Source organism: Periplaneta americana, chromosome 11 (assembly GCF_040183065.1).
Source record: "Periplaneta americana isolate PAMFEO1 chromosome 11, P.americana_PAMFEO1_priV1, whole genome shotgun sequence".
Lineage (NCBI taxonomy): Eukaryota > Metazoa > Arthropoda > Insecta > Blattodea > Blattidae > Periplaneta > Periplaneta americana.
Window position 1 is genome coordinate 179101427 of NC_091127.1, and position 24804 is coordinate 179126230.

At 34.5% G+C, this 24804-nt stretch overlaps 1 protein-coding gene across 4 annotated transcripts in view; it reads right to left on the reverse strand.

Annotated features, from left to right (window-relative positions):
- Positions 1-4787: 4787 nt before the first annotated feature.
- The window catches only part of brun (trafficking protein particle complex subunit brun), a 55432-nt gene continuing 35415 nt past the window's right edge, over positions 4788-24804 (reverse strand). For all 4 annotated transcript variants that reach the window (XM_069840570.1, XM_069840571.1, XM_069840568.1 and 1 more), the window contains 8 exons: positions 23534-23760; positions 23090-23225; positions 19439-19523; positions 16924-17066; positions 16634-16790; positions 12281-12473; positions 6603-6826; positions 4788-5182 (listed from right to left, as the gene is read on the reverse strand). In XM_069840570.1, coding sequence (XP_069696671.1) covers positions 4994-5182; positions 6603-6826; positions 12281-12473; positions 16634-16790; positions 16924-17066; positions 19439-19523; positions 23090-23225; positions 23534-23760 — 1354 coding nt within the window. In that variant the 3' untranslated portion in view covers positions 4788-4993. The remainder of the gene's footprint in view (positions 5183-6602; positions 6827-12280; positions 12474-16633; positions 16791-16923; positions 17067-19438; positions 19524-23089; positions 23226-23533; positions 23761-24804) is intronic.

The window sequence follows — 24804 nt, forward strand, 5'->3', positions numbered from 1 at the left end:
TTATCATCAGTTGCGTACGGCAACATTCCACAATACAAATCAAATGCTCTGTGTCCATGTTGACCGTCGAAGTTAATGTCAACAAATACGTAATCGTCTTAACTATCTCCCCATATCCCGACAGTAAGGAAAAAACTCACCTCAGTACATGTTTCGAAACAGTTCACATTCCTGCCACTACCGGCGTTACCGTACGTATCGGTACGTACTCTTCAGAATGAACGCCGTACTTTCTAGGCAACTTCTCTGGCACATAAGTAATACACCTCTGCGGAAGTGTAGGAAGACTGAAATTAGGTTCGACTAGCCACATGACGGCATACAGCGAGCCATGACACACTTTGAACTGAACACCCAGTAGAAGAGTTATAAGCAAACTACACCTTTTCTAAAGGTGGGACATAACATTAGCGCTGCGATCGGATAAACACTGAATATCACATAGTGTGAGAGACTTGTAGCATGGATGAATATATAATATTATATATTTATCCATGCTTGTACCTATGGTAACAACGGTTTAGTTGATAAAGTTACAGTTTCGACTTGGTGAGTGCTCACACACGTCAGCTATTAATACGCTTCATGTTTCATTCCCTGTCGATTTTTGTATTTTTTATACCTCTTTGGTCTTATTGTCAATGAATGTATTAACGTCAGCTGATAGCTCGCACCAGCTGATCGTGTGGTCGCCCAAATTGGCAAGTAGTGCTGTAGTTCCAAGTACGTCTGCATAACTGTCATGTCCCATCTATTTTTTTTTTTTAGTAGGTTATTTTACGATGCTTTATCAACATCTTCGGTTATTTAGCGTCTGAATGAGATGAAGGTGATAATGCCGGTGAAATGAGTCCGGGGTCCAGCACCGAAAGTTACCTAGCATTTGCTCATATTGAGTTGAGGGAAAACCCCAGAAAAAACCTCAACCAGGTAACTTGCCCCGACCAGGAATGAAACCCGAGCCACCTGGTTTCGCGGCCAAACGTGCTGACTGTTACTCCACAGTGTCCCATCTTTCAGGGGGGGGAGGGGGAGGGGGAGAAAATAAAACAAGTATAGGATGAGCATCCATTGAAAGTATTATGATTGGCTGTGTGAGACGCATTCTATTAGAGCGGTCCCTAGCAAAAGTCATAGAAATAATGTTGCCAACTTTTGATGAGTTATAGCATTGTTAATGAAAGGAAATCTCGCCTCCTGTAATTTAACTATGCACGTCTGACTGTAAAACGAGAGGGCTCAGGTACAGATCCTAGTTGGAGTTTTTTCTGGGATTTTCTCTGAATGAATTGAAGCAGAATACTGGGTAACTTTCGGTATTAGACCTCGGACTCAATTCGCCATCATAATTCACATATTATTATCATACATTTATGCTGGGTACATCTGTTTCCCTTATTGGCATCCCACCACTGTTCCATTAATCATCATCATCTGGTGTTACGTAGATTAACACTCAAGCTGGACAAGGACAAGGGCAACACTACATGAGGCAAAGAGATCTAGAGTTAGACTTCCGACATTTTATCTGTGCACTTGACCGATGTCATAACGATGGGGAGAGACGATTGCCCTGCTACAACTCTCTACAAAAATATAAATTCAAGGAAGTATGCGTAGCATAGCATAATTCATTTGGACAGAGGAGTTGAATGCTCTATTATATTATATACAAAATTAGACAAACACAACAGAAGCAGAAAATACGCACTTTTAGAAGCACAAGATTTTCCTTATTCAGACACAGTGGCGTATGCAGAATTTTGTCACGGGGGTTATTATTAAAATTGTTTTCAATTTACATTATTGGTATTTTAAATTTTGTGTATTATTATTATTATTATTATTATTATTATTATTATTATTATTTTACGGTATATTTATTAATATTAAACTATGTTCTAATAAGACATATTCATGAATTCACTTCAGTGTTCTGCCCAGGGGGCAGGTCTTTCACTGCAAAAATTGCATTAATATCCTTATAAGATAAGGGCAGAGAAGGCCTGACGGTCTTATCTCTACCAGGTTAAATAAATAAATACTAAATACTATAAGATCTTTGAAACATAATTTTCCACAGCCCTCCAATTTTTATCAAATTTTAACTTGTGTTTAATTTTGTAAAATAAAAAATGCTTTTGTCATTATTACACTTACACAATAATCATATATATATATATGTCAACAATAATTATTTGTATATGACAGATAAAACACTTTACATAACCGGAAAATCCATGGAAACAATGAACTATATTGAAATATAGGTACGTAATTAAACATAATAATGGAACATGAAACTCACCTAGGATGAAGATTGAAACTGGCAAGAATATATTGAAGGAAGGAGGGGTAAGAGGACTATGCCTTATATCGATGTAGATTTTGTTACTCTGACAGTGAAGAATTAAAGAAAAACGATTATGGATATAAAAATACTCAAATCTAAATATTTAATTTTTTTAAAGTTCAAAAGGGGGTTTCAAACCCGGAAACTCCCCCCTTGTATACACTCCTGCTCAGAGAGAATTACTGATGTCTTCTGGAAATGTGGTAGCGTGGGCCGTAGTGTTTTATGTATGCTCAGACTCTTTCAGTGCCCTTCTGTGTCACACACTAATGGTCAGAGAATGCACAGATGAAGTGTCAGAAGTCTACAGTGCGTCACTCTTAGAGGAGAATGTTGAAGTAAATAACGAAAACTCATTACTCACCAATGGGTTAGAAATACTGTCTTCAATTTTTATAACAAGTGTTATAACTTTGCTATCTTGCACGTTATATCATACTGCATAATGAACTTAACCCAGGCTATGGTATGGATGATATGTGAATTAATGATGGCGAAATGAGTCCGAGGTCTAACGTCGAAAGTTACCAAGTAATTCTGCTTCAATTCGTTGAGGAAAAGCTCCGGATAAAAAACTCAACCAGGTAACTTGTTCCAACCAGAATCTGAACCTGACCCCTTTCATTTCACAGTCAGACGTGCTAACCATTACTCGACAGTGGTACACTACAAATGCCTTAATTTAATAATCTCAATTATTATTACTGGTGTAAGTTATAGGTTATCATATTATGATCGTAAGAAAAGAGGTCTCTTAGTTATTCAAACATATAAACTTAACAAATATTCTGGAGTCAATCATCAGTCAGTATTAAAATTTAACCACCACATAATAAATCGAATTGAATACTGACCATAAGACTTGGGGTGCTCTGACCATTACAGACGTGGCAAAATTATGCAAACATTCGCAATGAAGAAATACTTGAAAAAATATAATTACTCCTTCATTCGCAACAGTAAACTACCGTATATATGTGAATATTCCATGCCATCAAATAATCCGCGCGCTCTAATTTTAGGAGAGAAAATTAAACAAGTGTTTGAGACAAAGCAGTACCAACCTTATTTCAAATAATGCGCACACCCCAGTTTTTCTTCGCTAAATTCCGGAAAAAATGTGTGTTGAGTATTTGCGTATATATGGTAATAAATTATAAAATTGGTATCACTACTTAGCAAATCGACATGAGGCATTTATTTCCCTCATTGACAGTTTTAAATTTCGTGAAAGGACAAATGAAATACCAGACTTTTAACATATTTTAAGAAACCTACACAGACGGAATATTCATATCTGAAAATAAAAATGCATGTTTGGAAACCGTAATCAAAAATTAACTTTAGTATAAATTGCTACATACTATGTATACTTTATTTTTCACCACGTGTTACAAAATAAGCTACCTATACTATCTGAAAGGCCACTTAAGACTATATGTTAAACTTCACTTTGGGAAAGTATAATATGTAATATAGTATATACACCTCAAACTGTTGACACCAGGTAACTGTATTTAGAATTTGAGGAGATCTGAAATAAAACCCCCTAAACCCACTTCCAATTGTAACTGTGTTTCAAACAGATTAATGCTACATTCGTATAAAAACTCAGATCCCTTTCAACTCAATTATTTACTTTAGAGTAGATTTTGTAACCCGATATAGAGTCCTCGAGAGTAAACGAATCAATCCATTTCAAACTCAGTTACAATAAATTGGAAGTGGGAATATTGGGTTTTGTTTCACAGTTCCTCTTTAATTATTTTTATATTAAAGAATGGAATGATCATCAGCTCTTAAAAATATTGTGACATACAATAACTATATTACAAATAATATATTCGAGAATAATGTAGTAACTAGTATAAATTATTTAAATATTCACTGTACATACATACATCACATTTATGTAAATTTGGCCACTATCTGGTAAAAAAGAAATATATAATATTAATTCAACCTTGATATAATGACAATTGTAACTTTGTCATGGCAGTCTAAAATATCTGAGCAAGTTCAAATCCAACCATAACAGATATTTTACGTAACAAACTGAAACATTTTCACTGGAAGAGAGGGTTGAGAAGAGAGAAAGGGAGACAGAAGAAAGCAGAGAAGGGTAGTTGAAAGAAAGATTAAAATGAGAGAAAATAATATTCCAAGTAGCTAAGAAATACAAGACCTAATTAATTTATGTAATTTCCGAATATAGTATTCCAGAAGATTGCTAGAAACTGCTACACTTACGAAATGAAAACAGTAGTTCATAATTTATATTACTGATGCCATAATTCACGTCTCTATACAATTTTGTTGAGAATGATGGGTATACAAGAAAATAATCTGCATGCGTGGTTATCCCTTGCACTCTAATAATATCCATATTCTTTAGAACAATTGCTGGAAATAACAGGCGAAAAGTTCACAAAGCAGCTTTTGGTTCAAGAATGTATTTATCCCAAGTCAACTTCTGTTACATAAGAATTATTATTCTTTGTTTCGGTTTTGAAATATTTTAATACCTACTAATTTATTGTCATTTTAATATTTTTGTATTATCTGGTTCACAGCTTCCTTCAAAATTATTTAATATGACGAAAATATCATAATTAAATAAATTTGAAATTAGATAAATATTCAGTCATCAACGACAGTTATAGCAACAGGTGGAGTGAATTTCCAGATGTGACCAATATCATTCACTGTCTGGTCTTTGTCTCCCAAGGGATGATTGTCCTGAGAAGAGCATTGTATGTCCACTTTGTACTGACCAGGTGTAAAGAACACAATGCTGCATTCGTGATATGCACTGCCTTGTTCCACCAGCTGAAACACAAACACAGATTTTGTAACAAGAGCTATTAGTGTATTTAATGCAAGAAATGTAACACTAAGAAGAGTTCAACTTCGTTGCTGATAAGATCAGAACTTCCATTCTGTTTATTTTATTTTTTCTTGAATTTGAACCAAATTGGGTTGATACTGAGAAGATCTAAAAGAAATTGTCACCACTCATGTTCCATTGGATAATGACAACAGTTGGAAAACCTAAACATTTCTTGTTTCTATTTAAATAACATTAAGGGGAAACTCAACTATATTTTGGAACTTTTTTCCTATTTGACCAATCTTTTTCGAATTTGGAAAAAAGTTTAATATACACATGGAAAGTAACATGCAAAATCTCAGCTCATTAGATCCAGTACTTTTCAAAATAAAAAATATTTCAGTTTTTAATCAATCATTAATCAAAATATCACTTTTAATTATCATTTTTTATTTTTTGGCTTTGTGCATTTGACTGTGACTTGTTAATGAATAGGGGAAGAATTCTGCATATTGATTTAGTTCTGTCACGTAAATTAGTGTAGAAATTTAATTTTTCATTTCTATGACACTTTTTCTCCAATTTTTAAGTTGAGTGTCCCCTTAAGATAGAAAAACTCTAACAGTGTGAAGACAATTCATATGACTCTGTACCATGGAAGATAATGATAAAAAATGCATTTTTCTAACCTTACATTGATGTAAATTTTAGTAATTTGCTGTGTTTATTACCATGACACGAAAGATTTTGTTCCAGCATACCGGTATGTATTGAACCAAAGGTCCCGGGTTCAATACCTGGCCCCAGAACAATTTTTCCCTCGAAATTATTCAAATCAACTTTACAGGACGTTTTACCTGAAAGCTTGATTTGTATTTATTTGTTTATTTATTTATTGTATTTATGTAAGTATTTATTAGGCTAAACCTATTCGATTTCATGGTGCTTGCTCACTTAGCATTAAATATTGAGGGTGCTCACAATCTTCAAAAGGTTGAGAACCCTTGGTATACAGGATACTCTTGCTCCTACCAGTATATATTCGTGCCATTATCCTGAAAGGATATATACTCTTTTTTGCTTCCAAGCCAAGCTTTTCCAATTTTTATATAGTACGTTGTTTTCAGTGATTTTTCTTGCTGAAATGTAGTGGCAGTTTATTCCTTTTTCCTTCTTAAATTGATGACTTCTTTACGTAGAACTTGGATGGGGTTGTTTTTACTCCTCCCATGATGGATCTGAGTGGTTGTTTCATATTTTTTTCGAGTTTGTTCTCGACAGTGATTACTTCGTTGCCGTAAGTTATAACCAATCAAATAAGCATTTTTTAGATTTTGTTCAATGTAAGAAGCTAAATATATGACTCATAATTTATCCACATCACAATCATAGATCAGGAAGAGTCAGTATATATCTTACCTCTGGCAGAAGAACCTTCGATGCTCCTGCACTAGCCAATCTTGTTTCTAGTCGGTAGTTATTAACTCCATTCTGATGGTCCTGATAAAACTGCACTGCTAGACACACTTGCCACAATGATCTCTCTAGAAAGTTATGAACAGAAATTCCAAGTTGCAAGCACTGGCCTGCACGGCAGCTCAGTTCTTCTTGAGGTTTCACTGGTAGAGAATTCAGTGTTACTTCTGTGGATACAAATAACAGTTACAGACATAGGCAAAATATGATATATTGACTAAAACAGGTATGATAATTAAGAAAAACACAATATATTGTATGTGGAAACACGATAATTGATCGAATATCAACCAATTGAACAATGAAACACCCTAAAGACTGGTCAAGGAGACAATCAACTGATTAGTCAGTCGAATGGCTGAACCGTCAGTTACTGATTGGTTAGTTCAGGGTCATCCCTCCCTAAAAAATATCCAAAATCAGGCCAGATATCCTGGTGCCTGGATCCTCCACTCAAGCGATGTCCACCACCTCTGCTGTGGGCGGACGTGGCTGGTTGGTTGGTTGGTTGGTTGTCTGTATGTGGACTAGCTGTAAGAAGTATAATGCTATACACTTCTCGCCTGGGATATGCAAGCATGAGTGACATCACATGGTGGGCAGAAGCAGTACTATAAATATTGTGACAGCCGGGAAACGATCTCACGACCGGCAAAAGGAGGGCAAGGTCAGCAGTGGCTCGGCGCGGCAAATGAAGTTGCGCGCGCATCTGCTTCCTGGGGCATGTGCTGTGGCGTAGAGAGGAGAGGAGAGACGGCGACTGCAGCAGTGAGGGGAGAAATCCAGAGAATTCGAGAGGTGCCATCTTCTAGGCATCTGTCGATTGATCGCAAAATCATACTCTCCAGAAACTATGGTTTAGTTATAAATACGACACGCGAGTGAACTGAGCAGCAGTTAGTTAGTTAGTTCCAGTCGTTGCTAGTTTTGGACAGCAAGGCAGTGTGTAGCAGTGAAGCCAGCTTCGAGATCGGAGTTCGACTTGAGTGTGTCCACATCTGTGTGAGCATTCAGTGGAATGTCTCTGAAGGTCTTGGGTTCGAGATACTGTGAACTTAAGTGACTGAGCTAGAAGAACTAGCCATGGCAAACGAACTGTGAACTGAGAACTGACGTTCTGTTTTGTAAATAGTGCTCTGTGAACATTAGTTAAGATTAACAGTTCATTGTTGTTCTCAATAATCCAAGTAAATTGTCATTGTCGTCTGTGAAATGCAATAACGAATACTGTGTTACTGTGTGGAGTGGAAATCCCATTCTTGACGGAAGTGTTTACATTCAATTATAGAAAGTAATTATTGTTGTGAGAATAAAATTACATTATTAATTTGTATTAAAGTTACAATATATACTCACACATGCGCATTTTCTGTTTTACAGACGAAGCTAATGGCTGCAATGCTTTCAGATTCCAGGCGACTAGTGTAACCGTTGCTTACGAGATTACACAAGCTGGCGCATAGCGCTTGAAAAACGAGTCTGAAGTGGTTCCCTTGTAATGCCAATTCCGCCGCTCGGAGCGCTGTTCTGCCCTAAATATTCATAGCAGAACACTTAAATGACATTGACATTTGGGACATTTAAAGGACTCACCATTGCTTATTAAATGCTTCGTACAATATTTTATGGACAATAGACGTAATTTCCAAACTTCTACTCGTCAATTATATTACAATAAAAGGCTGTCATTCTTGATATTAAAACATATTACATATAAACTGAGGGACTGTCTGCTCTGTACTTCAGTTCATACACCAAACATTTCCGGAAATAAATTAACTTGACATCTTACATATACGCACTATAGCCTACCCTTTTCACCTAATATTATTAATATTGTTATTAAATAAGATATTGCAACTAATTAAGGTACTGCATTATCTTTAATTTCCTTGAATTGATAATTAAGCATTTGCAAGAAGGCCTAACTTTTCCCTCTCTTTAAAAAAAAAATACGAACGTCACAATAACTGAAAAGTATAATTATTGCGCGATTTTTTTCTTGCAGTGGTGAAAACATTTCTATAGGCCTAATGATTAATCTATTGAGCATAGTAATAGTAAACGCTGTAGTATTTTAGTGCGTGTAAATATATTTTGAATCAGCATTTATTAAATTAGGAAGTTAGCCTGTAATTTGTGTGATTGAAATGGTTTACTGCTGTGTGCCATTGTGCAAATCGAACCAGAATAAAGAATGTGATTTTTCGTTTTATTGTTTTCCACAAGATGAAGGACTAAGAAAGAAGTGGTGTGTAGCCATTTCTCGCGAAGGGGACAAACCAAGGACTCTTTGGACGCCAAACAAGAAATCGCGTGTCTGCAGCAGACATTTCAAAGAAGCTGATTTTAGCATTAGCACAACATTAAAACGTTTGCTTCCTAATTTGGTACCATCCGTCTTTGATGATTTTCCAAAACATAAACAAAATGTTTCAAACATAAGTAGACGCAACAAAAGAAGGATAACAGAAGTGGTGAATAACATCCATCCTGCTAAGAAAAATAAACCCAATGTTGAAGATAGTACATCAGCTTTCAATGAAGCAAATGTTTCAATTGAAGAAATCTATGAAGCACATAAAAAACTATAGCCACACAGTGCTCAATTGAAAGTAAAAAAATTCCCAAAGCCATTACATTACAACGTAAAAAAATTACTAGGACAATTCGGAAACAAAATCAGCTTATTGGAAAACTAAGACAGACAATATATAATTTAAAAAGCAAGCTCTGGAGTTTACAGAAACAAAACGAGAAGGAAGAACAAGGAATTGAAAAGCAACTTACCAAAATAAAAGAAGCTGCTAAAGAAGGTAGTTTGAAAGCAAGCTTTTTGACTGAACAAATTCAGGCTTTCGGAAAACAAAAGTGTAAATTTCATGAAAACACACTGAAAATCTGCATATTGCTATCTAACAGGTCATCTACCGGCTATAGATTGCTAAGAAACTTGGGTATTTTACGCTTACCCCATCAAAAGACATTAAAAACTTATATTGGTTACTCAAAAGGAGAAACAGGTGTCACCTCTTTGATAAAGGCTCGGCTAATTGCAGAGGAAAAGTCCTTGGAGCATGAAAATGAAAAAGTTGGATCTCTCATTATTGACGAGTATTAAACCGAAATTGATGTATGACAGAAATTTGGATATGTTGATAGGAATGACAGACACTGAGAAAAATGCTATTGGGATTGAAAATAAGCTGGCCAATAAATTGCTGCGCATTCTGTTCAAGGGTCTGTCTACAAAGTACAGAATACCAGTGTCATTTTATTTTACACACAATTTAACCGGAGATGAATTGGCAAAATTGACTATGGAAGCCCTAAAAGTAGTGGAAGATATTGGATTTAAAGTAATTAGAATTGTGACGGATACCTGCCAATTTTCGAATATAACTTAGCTGAACAAACTTCAAATAACACTGTAATATGCTTGGCATATTTATAATATTCGTACTCAATCAGTAATGCACAATTAATCGAACTATTTTCACGATACACAATGCTTTGTAATGGTACTATTCATCATTTCTTAGGGCAGTGAGGCGAACCTAGCGGCAGAAATTGTCATGACTCACAGGGACCTACTCTCGATCGTGCTATGCGCCAGCTTGTGTAATCTCGTAAGCAACGAGTGTAACTGTCATATCAATCTCCAGTAATTATAAAATACATCTTAGTTTTTAATGCTTTTGACCAGTCCCTGGACATTCCAATCAAGCAAAATTTAACCTTGCAGTCTGGGGTACTCTGTCAATAGGATTCCTACTATCAGCAACTATAGAAGTCCATGCAAGACCATTTTTTAAATGACGTTTTGTGATTAACATGGTCTTTATTGAATTCATTACAGTGACAGCTGATGGAAACAACATAGAATTAACCAATGTTTTACGTGATTATTAAATAAATTAAAAGAAAAAGAAATATTTCAACAATAATTTGGTGAAACGGGACGACATTTTTTTAAAATGGGACATTTGGCGTTCCAAGCATACTTTTCTCGGGATAGGAGACAAGAGGCTGAAAAAAGGGACAATCCCATTAAAACAGGACGTCTGGTCACCCTATCTTACCAATAAGATGTCAAATATCAGCTCGAACGAATTTTGTTTGTATTTAGTATCTGGGAGTAATTTTATACAGGACTGATGCACATATAATACAAATTATGATTAAATTACAGAAATGGAGCAACATTTAAAAAAATAATTTTTCGCAACAATTTTACTTTTGTGTAGTAGAAATCACAATTACATAATATATTCGGTTTTTGTCACAAATAATTTAATAGACAGGAAGGATTGTGTGGTATTGGTCTTTTGTTACAAGATTATTTTATCAAGCCACAATATTGCAATAAATATGGGAAATGCCAGTTATTATTCGGTTGAGAAGCTTTTATCATCCAGTCTGCTGTCAAAAAATCTGAAAGTTAGAATTTATAAAACAGTTATATTACTGGTTGTTCTTTATGGTTGTGAAACTTGGACTCTCACTTTGAGAGAGGAACATAGGTTAAGGGTGTTCGAGAATAAGGTGCTTAGGAAAATATTTGGGCCTAAGAGGGATGAAGTTATAGGAGAATGGAGAAAGTTACACAACACAGAACTGCACGCATTGTATTCTTCACCTGACATAATTAGGAACATAAAATCCAGACATTTGAGATGGGCAGGGCATGTAGCACATATGGGTAAATCCAGAAATCCATATAGAGTGTTAGTTGGGTGGCCGGAGGGAAAAAGACCTTTAGGGAGGCCGAGACGTAGATGGGAAGATAATATTAAAATGGATTTGAGGGAGGTGGGATATGATGATAGAGAGTGGATTAATCTTGCTCAGGATAGGGACCAATGGCGGGCTTATGTGAGAGTGGCAATGAACCTCCAGGTTCCTTAAAAGCCAGTAAGTAAGTAAGTAAGTGGCCACAATATTGCTGAAAAGGCAGTAAGGACAATACCGCTATATATACAAGTGAAAGTCCATAAAAGAATAATGTTTGTTTTCAACTACACTATTTGCTTTCACAGTACTATTGATTGCTTGATAAGGAAATAACAGAAACAGAATCTCCATCAGTTTTTAATTTATATTTTCGTAAGTAACACAGTCATATTACAAGCCATTACAAACCATAACGATATATATCATATGATTTTGTTCATAGCTGATTACACACATCTATTTCAGCCATGCAATTTATACATAGCAAATAAAATCAGATACTGGTATCTAACTTTTGGGATAATAAAATAGTAGTAATCCATTTTGTGTGCAATAAGAAAAATGCAAATTTATCTTTTCATTTGGGTGCACAGTATATGAATTCTTTCATATGTGATTTCTAACTTATAGTAGAAGAAAATAAATTATGAACAGAAGCATCAGCGGCATATGACTGAAATGTTGCGAAATGTGAAAATCATAATAATGAGAAAGAATGTATCAACATTTTATAGGGATATTTTAATTTAAATGTTAATCAGCATTAAGAATGGTGCGTAAATATTAATAAAATTTACTTAATTCCTTTTTCAAACTGTGCACAAAAGATCAAATATATTGTATTTGTCCTTGTACTAAAAATATAACATTGGTACAGAAATACATACCCCACTGCAATGGCGACATACGAACAAGGTCTAACATCTCTGGAGTTAGAGTAATTCCTCTCAGTGACACTTTTCCTCTCGTGTCACTTGAAAGGATGTGCCACCTAAGATCCACTGAAGATGCAATATGTTCACTGCATATTTGATCTAATTCAAGGCGATCATCTGCTGATATCTTACCCCCTCTATAGAGCTGAAAAGAAAAGTATAGTATTTAGCTTATTATAATTACTTAATTGGTTTGAACGTTGTTCAAAGCGAAAATCAGTTCGTAACAATTACTAGTTGTTTGTGCAATCTAAGAAGAGATCCAGTCTATGTCGAAATTTCTTACTACTTTCATCGTTAGAGAGAAATAAGTGAATCAAGAGTAAGAAATTATACTGTAATTATAACTTTATAATGAGCTGAAGTTAGGACACCATATTAATACTTCCAAATTGTCTGACAATGAAATGGCTACTTTGTAACAATTTTGTGTCAATGTAACACTGATGAGTCTTGCTTGATATGAATTACTATGATATTGGTTAGTTGCTGACTTCTCCAAATAGGTTGTTTAAGAGCTTCCTGGGCTCTGTTAGTTTAGTAATTGTAAATATTCCATTTCTGAAGTGTGATCACTTGTAACACAAACTTCATTAGTTCCTTCATAGGAGGTCAGATGAGAATAGGTTTGTTCGTACAGCAGTTTCTGACAGTTTACAACTGTCATGAGCATGCTCACTTGGAGTTTACGAGCAGAAAAGTCGATGTGCACATGCTCATGACTAGAGCCCGGATGTTTGGGAATTTATTTTGGTTAAAATAGGCAGGCATATAGGCATAGAAATAGTAAAAATAGGCATTTATTATTCATGGAAACGGACACAAAATAGACAAATACTTAATAAACTATCCCATACAGTACTCACTTTCCTTGGTTACATGTCACAACAAGATGCTTTTTTAAGTTGTCAACTGTCATAGTGAGCCGCCTGTCAGAGAGAACGTTTTTCATGATGGAAAAAGATATTTCTACTTCTACTGAAGTGATTGGAGAAAACTTAAAACAACTTATTTCAGAGATTGGGAAAAACCGACTGTGTATTGTTTCAAAAAGAGGGGGTGTGAGAAGGGATTAGAGACTTCTAAGTACGTGTGACTTGTGCATGCAAGCGACAACAGTAACGGGACCTGGAGACTTGCTTTTAATACTTCCCTCATCCCCTTTCTTTCGCTGGTAAACCCCGAAGTGACCTGAGCCCTGAGGATTATACTGTTCAAACATCTTTGTTAAGTGACATAAAAGATGGAATCAGTAGGGGAAAAAAGTTTATGACTTCTTGGAAACATATGTATTGCTGGAGATATAATTTATGTACGGTTTATTTTAAATGCATTAAAAATATAGAAAATGTACAATAACGACGTAAAAAGGCTAAAAAAAAGGCATTTAACCTTAAAATAGACAATGGGAGCTAAAATAGGCAAAATAAAAATTGGGCCTATCGTCCCAAAACATGTGGAAACGTGTTTATCTATAATAGGTCTTTCATACATACACTCAGTTTAAAAAAGGCATTTTGCCTAACATCCGGACTCTACTCATGACAGTTGAAAACTGTCGGAAACTGCTGTACAAATAAACCTAATATTGGTTAGAAGAATTAAATTTAGGAGTGGCTGAAAAATGAAGAGTCAAATTTGGATGGAGTGCTGTCTTCCAGGAATAATGTTCTTTTACGTTCCATAAATCTACACTATCGAGTAAAAAAAGCATAACATTTAGATTATTTTTATAAATTACTTTTTAATATTTCATTAACGAAAACACTATTTACATGCAATTTTTTCTTTTCTTTTTACTAATGGTGGTTTAGCCTTATGAAGGCAGTTCTGTACACCAACTGTGCACAGTGAAGACCGAGATTGAAAAACATTTAAAACGCATTTGTAGTGAACTATGTGTTTCGAAGTTGTGATAGCAACATCTCGATACGAGTATATATGACCACATTTTATATTATATATTTATATTTCAAGAAACAGTCCTCAATTGAATAAAAGCAACTTTAGGAAAAGCGGAAAGAAATGCAAACAATAAAGGTCTCGTCTGGCTGTCAAGTTGACAGTAATGGGGCTGTCTAGCATTAGTTTCAGTTTAGTTATTGAAAGGATTGTGTTCCCATCAATAATTCTGAGTTCTGAATAAGATTTAGTTTACTTTATTCAAAATAATTACCACAAATTACGCTTACTGCCATCTTAAATAGACACAAGTTCCTATTATCTTCCTCTAATACAAATCCAAGATGTTTATAATATAAATGAAAATGGAAAGGAATAGAGACATAAATGATTGGATCACGTAAAATACGTTTAAGCTACGAAACTTCTTCAAAAGTTCCCTTCATTATAAATATATAAGTAGAGATATAGGCCAATCAAAAGATTAAAAGACCACCTACGAGGCATAACAGAATAAAAGATGATATTAAGACAAAAAGAAGATATCATTGGTGTTCGCGCAAAATGTCGTACGTTAAAATTACCAACTTTTCAGGAAAGGGAAAAAACTGAATATTTTTGTTGGTTTCAGATCAATTACTTTGAAACTTAAAATATTATCATAAAAACAAATCTTTTAAAAGGTGTTATCATTCTGTAACTGACAACTGACTTATATTTATATTATTGTGAACTTACGACAATTTACATTTCATTTATGCACTGATTTTCACTTATGACATTTTGCAAACGAAAATAGTTCGTAATAAATTATTTTATTGAATTTTCTATCTGTATCTAAAATGAAATAATAACTATTATCAATGATAAAAAGAAATTATTGAGTGTGATTAAAAGGAGGGGTAGAATAAGTCATTATTCACAGGTTTTTCTTTTTTCAAATGTTTCTGAAGCCGTGAAGATCCTTTTTGCTTTTGGTGAGTCTGATACTTCTCAGATGAAACATTATCTAGATTGTATTTTATGCATAATTCACACTCATCTTTTCAGGTTGATAAAGATCAATGTTCAACTTGTACATCACTCTACAAAACATTAACAAACTTGCTTTTTATTTATTGTTCTTATTAGAGCAGAAATTTTGAAATCCACTGAAAAGTTTGACCTTACTTCCTCATATAGGTTCAAGACGAATCTTAGAAGATGTTGATCTACAATAATGCGATTTCATCTTAGGCAAACATTGAAAAAATTCCTCCACAGACAATGATTTTGGATCGACTGGAGTTTCCATTTTTCTACTCTTTCTAGTGAAGCATGCTGAAGAATCATTCATGGTGTCATAAGCCTCATCAGTTTGTTGATCTGGGCCAGAAAGCTGCTAACATGTCCATCCATGATCTAACGCTTCGTTCCCCTAGCCTCAAACTGTTAAGGACTAGAATGTGTTTTAGTACAAGTATATTCTCCTCTTTTTGTAGATCCTACAGCCAATGATGTTTTTCTTCTCTAACTTAACCTCTTTGATGTCTACAAGAGAAGTAACATAAGCTTTTCTTGCACACCAGACATCCAAAAATGTTGAAATGCTGCTGTTTGATCTGTTTCAGTAATTGTTAAACATGCTAATGAATTAGTTCGCACTGCAGTCCATTTACATGAATAACGTGGTTTTAGTAGATTTCTTAAGCTAATCTATATTTCCCATCTCCTAACTTTAAACCTTTGTATTTCATTTTCCCCTCTCATTCTTTTCATTTTGTTTACATTTCTTTCCAAACTCTCTGGATTTGACAACCATTTCCTGCTCCTCTTCCTTGACTAAGCAACTGAATAACTTACAAACTATTATGAGCACAAAATAAGCAGAGAGAAACATTATAAATATCATTATCACTTTATTAAAATATGTTTGCAACAAGGAACGAAATAATAGCAAAATGTGCATAACTTAATGAAGAATTGCATTTGCAATTAAGGAATACACTAAATTATACATATGAAACCTATTATAAAATAATAATAAAATACATAACTCGGCAAAATATTTGAGAAATCGCTGCTAACACATGGACAGAGATAAAGAGTATAATATGAGACAATTTGCAGGAACTACTGAACAGACAAAGAACATACGATGTTTTGTAAATGCTGAATTACTCGGCTCCTAATGGTCAGAAACTTGTGATATTTTGTAATTATATGTGAGCACCAAAATAACGCATATCTAGAGGAAAAAAACATTTTTAAATTTTTTTTACATATGACATTTTGCACGAACACCAACGATATGAACTTTAACCTTAAAAATGTTTCTCTTTTTGTATAGTAGTCATGAGTAATATTATATCAAGACGTTCTGTTTATCATTTGCTTCTTATTATGACAAAAAGTTCTTCATACCTTGGTAAGTTTTGAAAGTGGACATCTATTAACAGGCACAGGAATTCGACAGGATTCATTTCCTTCAATAAGAATACATTTCGATGGAGTATACTGCAGTTCCAGTTCATGACTAGTAATGTTAGCAATGTCCAGTACCAGGTAGAACTGAGAGTTACTGTAACAAAGTTAAACAATCATCTTTAGTTGCTCATAAAACTAAATGATGAATGAACTATTTTCAAAACCTCGACATAGCACTTTTAAAAACAAAATAATAATCATATCATCATAACAAAACTATAACGCACGTTTCTGCTGGGAGAACATCCCAATTAGTAATCTGAACAGAAGGCAGCATCTCTACACTCAATGTAATGGAACTGACACGGCAATATCCTGCTTCTAGGCCTGGTCCTCCAGAATACCTCAGCTTCAGTTGTCCTTCTAGGATCTGCAAATGAATGTTAAGACATGTGTTTGAAAGTTAAATGAGTACGAAGTATCACTAATGAAGTTCAGCCATGCACTATTGTCCAAAAAATCTCTTCTTTTGAGCATTGCAAATTTGAACACACATACTCGTAGGCTACAATTCTGAGTAAAATTCGTGTGTTTCATTTATAAAAGTGCAAAAATAGAATAAATCTCACTCCCAGTAAAATACTGCTTTAAAAATATTTTAATAAATAGGTACCAAAACCTTTGATAATTCACTATTAAATTATTATAATTTCATACCTCCAACCAGTAAAACAGTGTTGTAAATAATTTACAAAAGTAATATGGTGACTTTCGACATACAACAGTACTTTACTGGGAGTGCGAAATGCAATGGTATCATTCTTCTTCTTACATACAATTGTACCTACACCAATTTCACATTTCTGATAATCCTACTTGTCTGTGGCGTAATAAGCATGATGAAGATCTGGAACACATTCTTCTGTACTGTCCATCCATAAACCACAAAAGAAGTAAATTAAAATCATCAGTACCAGTTGCAGAAGGCACAGCCCTGCAGTATATATTGACTACACCCCACCTCTGGCTACTAGCAACAGGCATCTATAATGAACACTGATCAAAATATCCCTCATTTCTCGTGAAAAACAAAAACTGAATAGACTACAGTGGGCTACAGTGGACTTTATGTTGTCAGCAAACAGCTGAATACATTAAGAAGAATGATTGATTTTTCTTCTTACCATATTTCTGCAAATTCAAGTGGAAGAAAGTACAGATATTGTACTTATATATTTTTCGAAAATAATGTGTACTATGACATATGTATGTCCTGCTCCATAGCTCTGTGGCCTAAGGCATCATACTTTGGATTACTGGTATGAAATGAGCACTCAAGAAATTTCGGCCGTGTGTAGGACCAGTGTTCGTTCACCTAGCATCATGATTAATGTATGGTATGTGGACATAAGGCCAGCAGTTGGCCCTTTGGGGGCTGTCACACCACAGATTATTTTTTCGGTCTATGTCTGTGTGTGTGTGTGTGTGTGTGTGTGTGTGTGTGTGTGTGTGTGTGTGTGTGCATGCGTGTGTTAATTTTATATAAAATCCTAGAAGTCCTGAATTGGATTTATAAAGTCCTAAATCTCTTTTTTTTAGCACCTAGAAATCCGGTCCCTAGTCCGACACTCTGGGTCAACTGAAGAGCAGATTGATTCTGAAAATTCGAACTAAGTGGTGGCTATCAACATTGTTTTGTTGGAGAAAAAAAATTAGAAGGAATGAAAATGCTGTTGTAATTTAAACAAATAGTAATAATTAGGGGGCGGATTTCTATAACCTAAAAAAAACAGGATATATGCATGACCTAAAAAACATAAAAATATGACCAATAAAATTCAAAATATGACTTTATCAGTAACACATGTTAGATTTTTTTTAATTTTCGGCATTATACAATGTTTAACCAGTTGGATGTTATATTTAAGCAAATTACTTCAAATGTCCTGTCTTTAGAATAGCTTGTCGGAAAGATACTGAAGAAACAAGGAGTGACCGAGAGAGAGGAGAAAGTTACGAAAACTAAAATTGTGAGGAAACTCTGTTTTGTTGCGTACATCATGATTTTGCTCACAGGGTCGAACAATAGAAGCCTACCTGCTACTTGAAACCCCACATTCCACAGTCAGTGCATACTTTCTTTTCAATGCATTTCTGCGAAAATGTAGATATTTTAGAGCTATCTTGAAAAACTTTCATAGCTAGTTATGGTTTGAATGAATCCATTAAATATGAGAAATGCGCAAAATAAAACATTATGACGCGAATTTCTACTAAATATGCTATAAAACTTAAAAAATGCCTAAATATGCATGCATACAGTTATTCCCAAAATATAACATAATATGCAGTTTCATACTAAATATGCTACAAAATTATAAAGTCCAAATATGCATTTATATGCCCTCCTATTTCTTCAACATGCTTGCAATTAAGTTTAAATCAGTCTGAAAATCGAAACAATACCATAGAAAAAAATATGACATGTCATAGAAATCCGCCCCTTAATAATAATAAATAATGCAGAAATATGCAACTGTAATTACTAAAGAATACTAAGAGACATTTCCACTCCTCCCCCATCTTCACTACCAGGGAATAATAGGGGAACACGTTCTCTCTGTCTTCCTGCCAGACAGAGCCATGATATCAGCTCCTAAGTGCATGGAATAGGGTAAAAAGAATAATTATTTTATCATTCAAGATAAAGCACAGATTAAGGCCAGTCCTAGAAGTATTTTGATTTAACATAATCTATGCATACATCAAACTTTTTAATGTTTACTTAAGTATAACATATACCTTTGATGTATTTGGAGCGCCAAGTTTGGAAAAGGGTGAACGAGATGAACCAAGACTACTCCCTGAACGACTGCTACCACCTGACCTGTAAATTCAACAATAATTTTATTACATGCAATTTGGATATGAAGAAAATTATGAGATAACATTGGAGGTATATTAATATACCCATGAGACAATATCTTGTGGTACCTTACAGTTCATTTGTTGAGCATTTGCGGATTGACATTTTTATTTTATTTTTTATATAATCACTTTAATTAGTATGGTCATATTGCGACTTTACTATGGATATCATTTTATCTGAAGTTCGGCATTCTCTCTAACTTGAAGACATCTGACGTCCCGCACTGAGGTGGTAGCTCACCATCATGACATCCATCACACTCTCTGGACACTTAAAATACACTGAACAGACCTCACGAGTTGATCTATCATGTTGATAAATCGTAATTTCAACAAAATCTTTCAGGTACCTAATACGGATGTGTTCAGTAGTATATTGTTGGTCTAAAAAAAAAGTATATGAACACATGTAAACAAACACCATTCAGAACCAACACCTGTACTCAACTGAAGGCATTTATGGCTACTGACTTGATGCTAACATCTTGGTGCTCTACTCCATTCACTTTCATCAGCTACCACTACCGTTTTTCGCACATTCGACCTTGAATATAAAGATACTTTGTGTTGCAGTGGTGGCATGTTATTTTTAAATAATTCTAGCTCGTGATAAACAGAAATATCCATGAGACAATTATGCGGTGAAATTTTAAAGTCCTGATCAGTCTGTTTATAAATAAGGGTGCAACCATTATGCGATGAAATTTGGTAATATTGTATTTCTTAGTGCTGCTCATTCTTTTCCAAAGTATTGGTTGCGATCCATAAAAATTAATTATGACATCATCTGATATGATAAGATTGCTGATTGCTGTGTAATGACTGGACATATATCATATGAATATCACTCCTCATTACCTGCTGCTGCCATGTTTAATAATTACAAAAAATAGTGAGTTCCATGCTTGGAAATGACACTCATAAAGTGGACACACAATTACAGTTGTAAAGAAGTGGTAGTGGTGGTGGTGGTGGTGGTGGTGGTGGTGGTGGTGGGGGTGGGGACGGTGACAATAGTGAGAGCAGCCATAGCAGTTAATATAAAATATAATACTGAGCAGTTGGTAGCATTTGGTGCTGTCAGACTTCATTCTTGGCTGCACTATTTTCTTCTTCTATGGCTCTATGGTACTCAAAGCTTGACCTTATTTTAAAATATGATAAATTGTAATTCCAACAAAACGTTTCAGATGCCTAATAATGCAAATACAAAAATATGTATATGCTTGATTAAGGTTGCAGTTTTTTTGACTCAGCATGAAAATACTGAATTTCATTGACTTTTTAGTACTGTGCGCGTACAACAATCGTCAACCTCTTCCATTCTTGCAACTAGCCTTTTCAAAACTCGCTTGCGGTACCCCAGTTTAAATGACTGGATAATACATTGATCAAGGTGTGATGTATTTGGGGGAAGAAACACCAATTTCACGGATCACATTGCGATTTTGTCGTTTAATCTTGGAATTGAAATCGCATAGCTAATTCTCAAACAATGATGATGTCATCCAAGCTTTATTGTTGGCAGTCCATTTCACCCCCAATAAGCCCTTGTCAACATTTTTTAAACATCTCGGTTTCAATGATTTCCCTATCATTAAGAATGGTTCTTTTTCTCCTACAGCATTACAACAAAAGAGTAGGGTTATTCTGTATTTTGCCAACTTCCCCCTTTTACACTCCTTTTTCTTAAAACTTAAAGTTTTATTAGGGAGGGCCCTGAAAAAAAACTTGTTTCGTCAACATTGTAAATGTCTCCGAGTTCATATTCCGCAAGAATTGAAGGTAGTCTATTTTTTTCATTCTTCAATAACATTGGTTGCAATGTCACCTTCTTCATAAGACAGAACGAAATGCAATGTTATGCCGTTTTCTAAAGCACTCTAACCACCCAGTACTAGCAAAAAAATTGCTTACATTGAGTTCTTTGGAAATTTCAAGAGTTTTCTCTTGAATCATAGGCCCACTTACTGGCAATTTCTTCGCCCTCGGACACTTGAACCATTTGTAAACGAAATCATTCACATTACTAAATACAGATTCTTTCTTTTTTGGCCACTACGCATATTTTTCTCCCATTCTTTTAATATTGTATCTTTAATCTTAATTATACTGTTCATTTGTGTCTTTTCATATTTGAATATTTCTGCAATTTTTCTCGCAGATGTTCCCTTCTCACTTTCTTCAATCATTTTTCGTCTCACCTCTAAACTTAACACCACTCTAGATTTATTGTTAGACATGATTTCTCTCTCAAACTAACTTCACAGTTCCTCTGAATCAACTGAATGAAAGGAAGAAAAATTCGTAAAAGTTGGTCCCAATAGAGAAAGATAGAAAGAGGAGAAAAAAAATTGAATGGTTAACTACTGACCTAAAACATACTGTGACATTTTCCATAGAAAAAGTCCGTGTTTCAATCCTTTAAAAACGAGTAAGAATTTATAGCTGTGCAGGGTCGGAGTGGAAAGTGACAAAAGAGTCATAAAATAGTAACAAACTAACCGCAAGACATGGAGGTATACTGTTGTACACTTAGATATTGTCCTAAGTGTGATATTGCTTCCTGTCCTCTAACCATCAAAAAAATAGGTCAGACAGTATTCGTGGAAAGATTTTTGTTGGACAGTGACTGTTATAGTCAGGTTCGAATCCAAATAGACCCCGGCCGCTGGCCAGAGCATGAGGTGGCCGCTAAATAAAGAGAGAATTTCTATTGATCTTATGGAAAATCCATTTGGTTCCAGAAAAAATTGGCCTTTTGGCCAGGTGACCGTTTAAATGAAGTGACCGCAAAGGCAGGTTTCACTGTATACACACACACACACACACACACATATTACAAGCAAGAGAATATGCACATATTAACTTATATTACTACTGTTATTGTCTGTATTTCATGATTGATAAGGAGTAGAATTATTTTAAGCAGGCAATGAAATGCTTCTGGGGAGTAAATGCTGTTGTAGATGAATTTCACTCTATGTATGTAAACAAACGTCCCCTAAAATAGGGGTTGCTCTGAAGACAAAGTATACCAAATATACAAGTATTAGTAAATACGTACAAATTTATGAAAATGTTTTCGTGAGAAATATAATTATTATTATTGCGATGCTTATATAAGATATTAAAATATCTGTTTATTAGGCACAAAGAGACTTCAAGTAACTGTTTAATTAAGACAATAAATATATGTAATTATTAATAAACATTCCTATTAGTTTATTATATTTAACATTAAAATCAATTTTTAATATAGTAATAACTATTATAATACAGTTCAGTCTGCTTAAATTAATTCCTACAGTAAAAACTTCGCTATATCAATATAAAACTAATTCAACCATGCTGAATACAAGAGGCAATGAAATGAACATGCAACATTATTAAACTTGGAATGAATTTATGTGCAGGAATGAGGACTGTGAAAAATTTATTAAAATGACAAAGGATATCATGCACAAACAAATCTGGAAACATTAGCCTAACCTAGTAGAAGTAAAGGTATTGTAGTGTAGTCACCTAAATGAGGAAGTAAGTTCAGATCTTCTTGATGCCTGTTCCCTACCAAATGTTGGTGAGCTAAGTCGAGATGGAAGAGAACTGGGTCCAGACAGAAAACTGGCTGGCTGACTACCGAACGCTGTACTGCTCGCATCTGAAGATCAGAAACAGTTCTAATAATACGATATTTAATTAATACTGTACAAAAATAACTTTTAAAAAAATCTAAACTTGTAAGAGACAGTGTTTAATATAAATTCATGGAACTAGTAGCAATAAAACTCACGACGTTTGTTGTAATATGCTGTGAAGAAACATAATATATCTCTTTCTAAATGTAATGAATACACGATGTTAAAACTTGAAATTCTGTATAAAGATAGATCACAGAATACTAACAAATATCAGTGAGAGCAATTTGTCGAGAAATGCAGTACAAGTCCGATAAATAGTTTTCCTTACCATGATCAAAGACAGCATTGGGTGTGAGAAAATCTGCAAGTGAGTAGAGGTAGATAGTAAAGCTGGCAGTAGCCCCAGGTTGGAGAGGAAGCTGAGCTTGAAGATTTTCCTGGCTCCACTGAAACACCTGCTGTTGCATGGTCGGTTCAAGAGTAGAGTGCACTGATACCTCTACCATTTCTATAGCCAGTTCCCCTACATTACTTAAGGTGACACTACATTCAGTGCTGAAACATTAAAAATAGTCCTGTTATGTATGAGTAATGAGTTTGTTCATGAAAGAATGTTGAGAAAATTCTAACAGAAAAATATTTCTATATGTCCAACTAACACTGGAAATTTGTAAAGATTTTTAGATACTGTTTTTATAGGTGCAGTAAAATCCCTCGTATCTGCAACCCAAATAACTGGCAATACCAAAACAACGGCACTTTTGGCTAGACAAAAAAAAAAAAAAAAAAAAAAAAAAAAAAAAGTCATTCATGTGAAAGAGAAGAGTCTGACGAAAATGGGAGTGGTTTTCGTAGATTGCACATGCCGCATAGTGTGTTTACTCTTTACACAGTTCACGCATGAAAACATAGACAAAAAAAAAATCGTATGTTCCTGGAGTAGAGTGTAGCATCGGTAATCTGTCACCTGGACCTTGCAAACAATGTACAGAGACGAATTCGCCTGTTTCGAAGGAGTGTTGGATGAGTCTAAATACGAAAGTGTGAAATTCTCTGTTCCTACAGAGCATAAAAATTTCATTCGAGTGATGGATAGTAGCATGACTATTACCGCTAAGCGCTGTTGTTGCACAATGGATTCCGCGAAATGCAACTAAAATGTTCTTACGCTCAAATCATTGAGCGCTACTTCATAGTATAGTTGTGACATTAATTACACTTCTCTTCACATCACATGACTCACATGACCGACATTTAAAATTGTCATAAGATTACGAAAACTTTTAGTATTTTTTACGCTATTATGTATTACTGTATTACAATAACTATGAACTGATGAATGTACATTACCGTATTCAGTACTAAAAACAAACATTGTACATATTTCAAAACTTTATTTTTAATTATCTACATGAAAATTACTAAATTTCAACATGGAAAAAAATATTTGTGCAGTACAGTGTGTTTTTACATAACCTATAAATGTATTTTCCAATTATCCGGCACTGGCATTGTCCCACAGTTGCTGGATACTGTATTTAAATATTTGAATGACAGTGATGTAGCAAAAAATATAACCATTTTAACATCGGCACATAT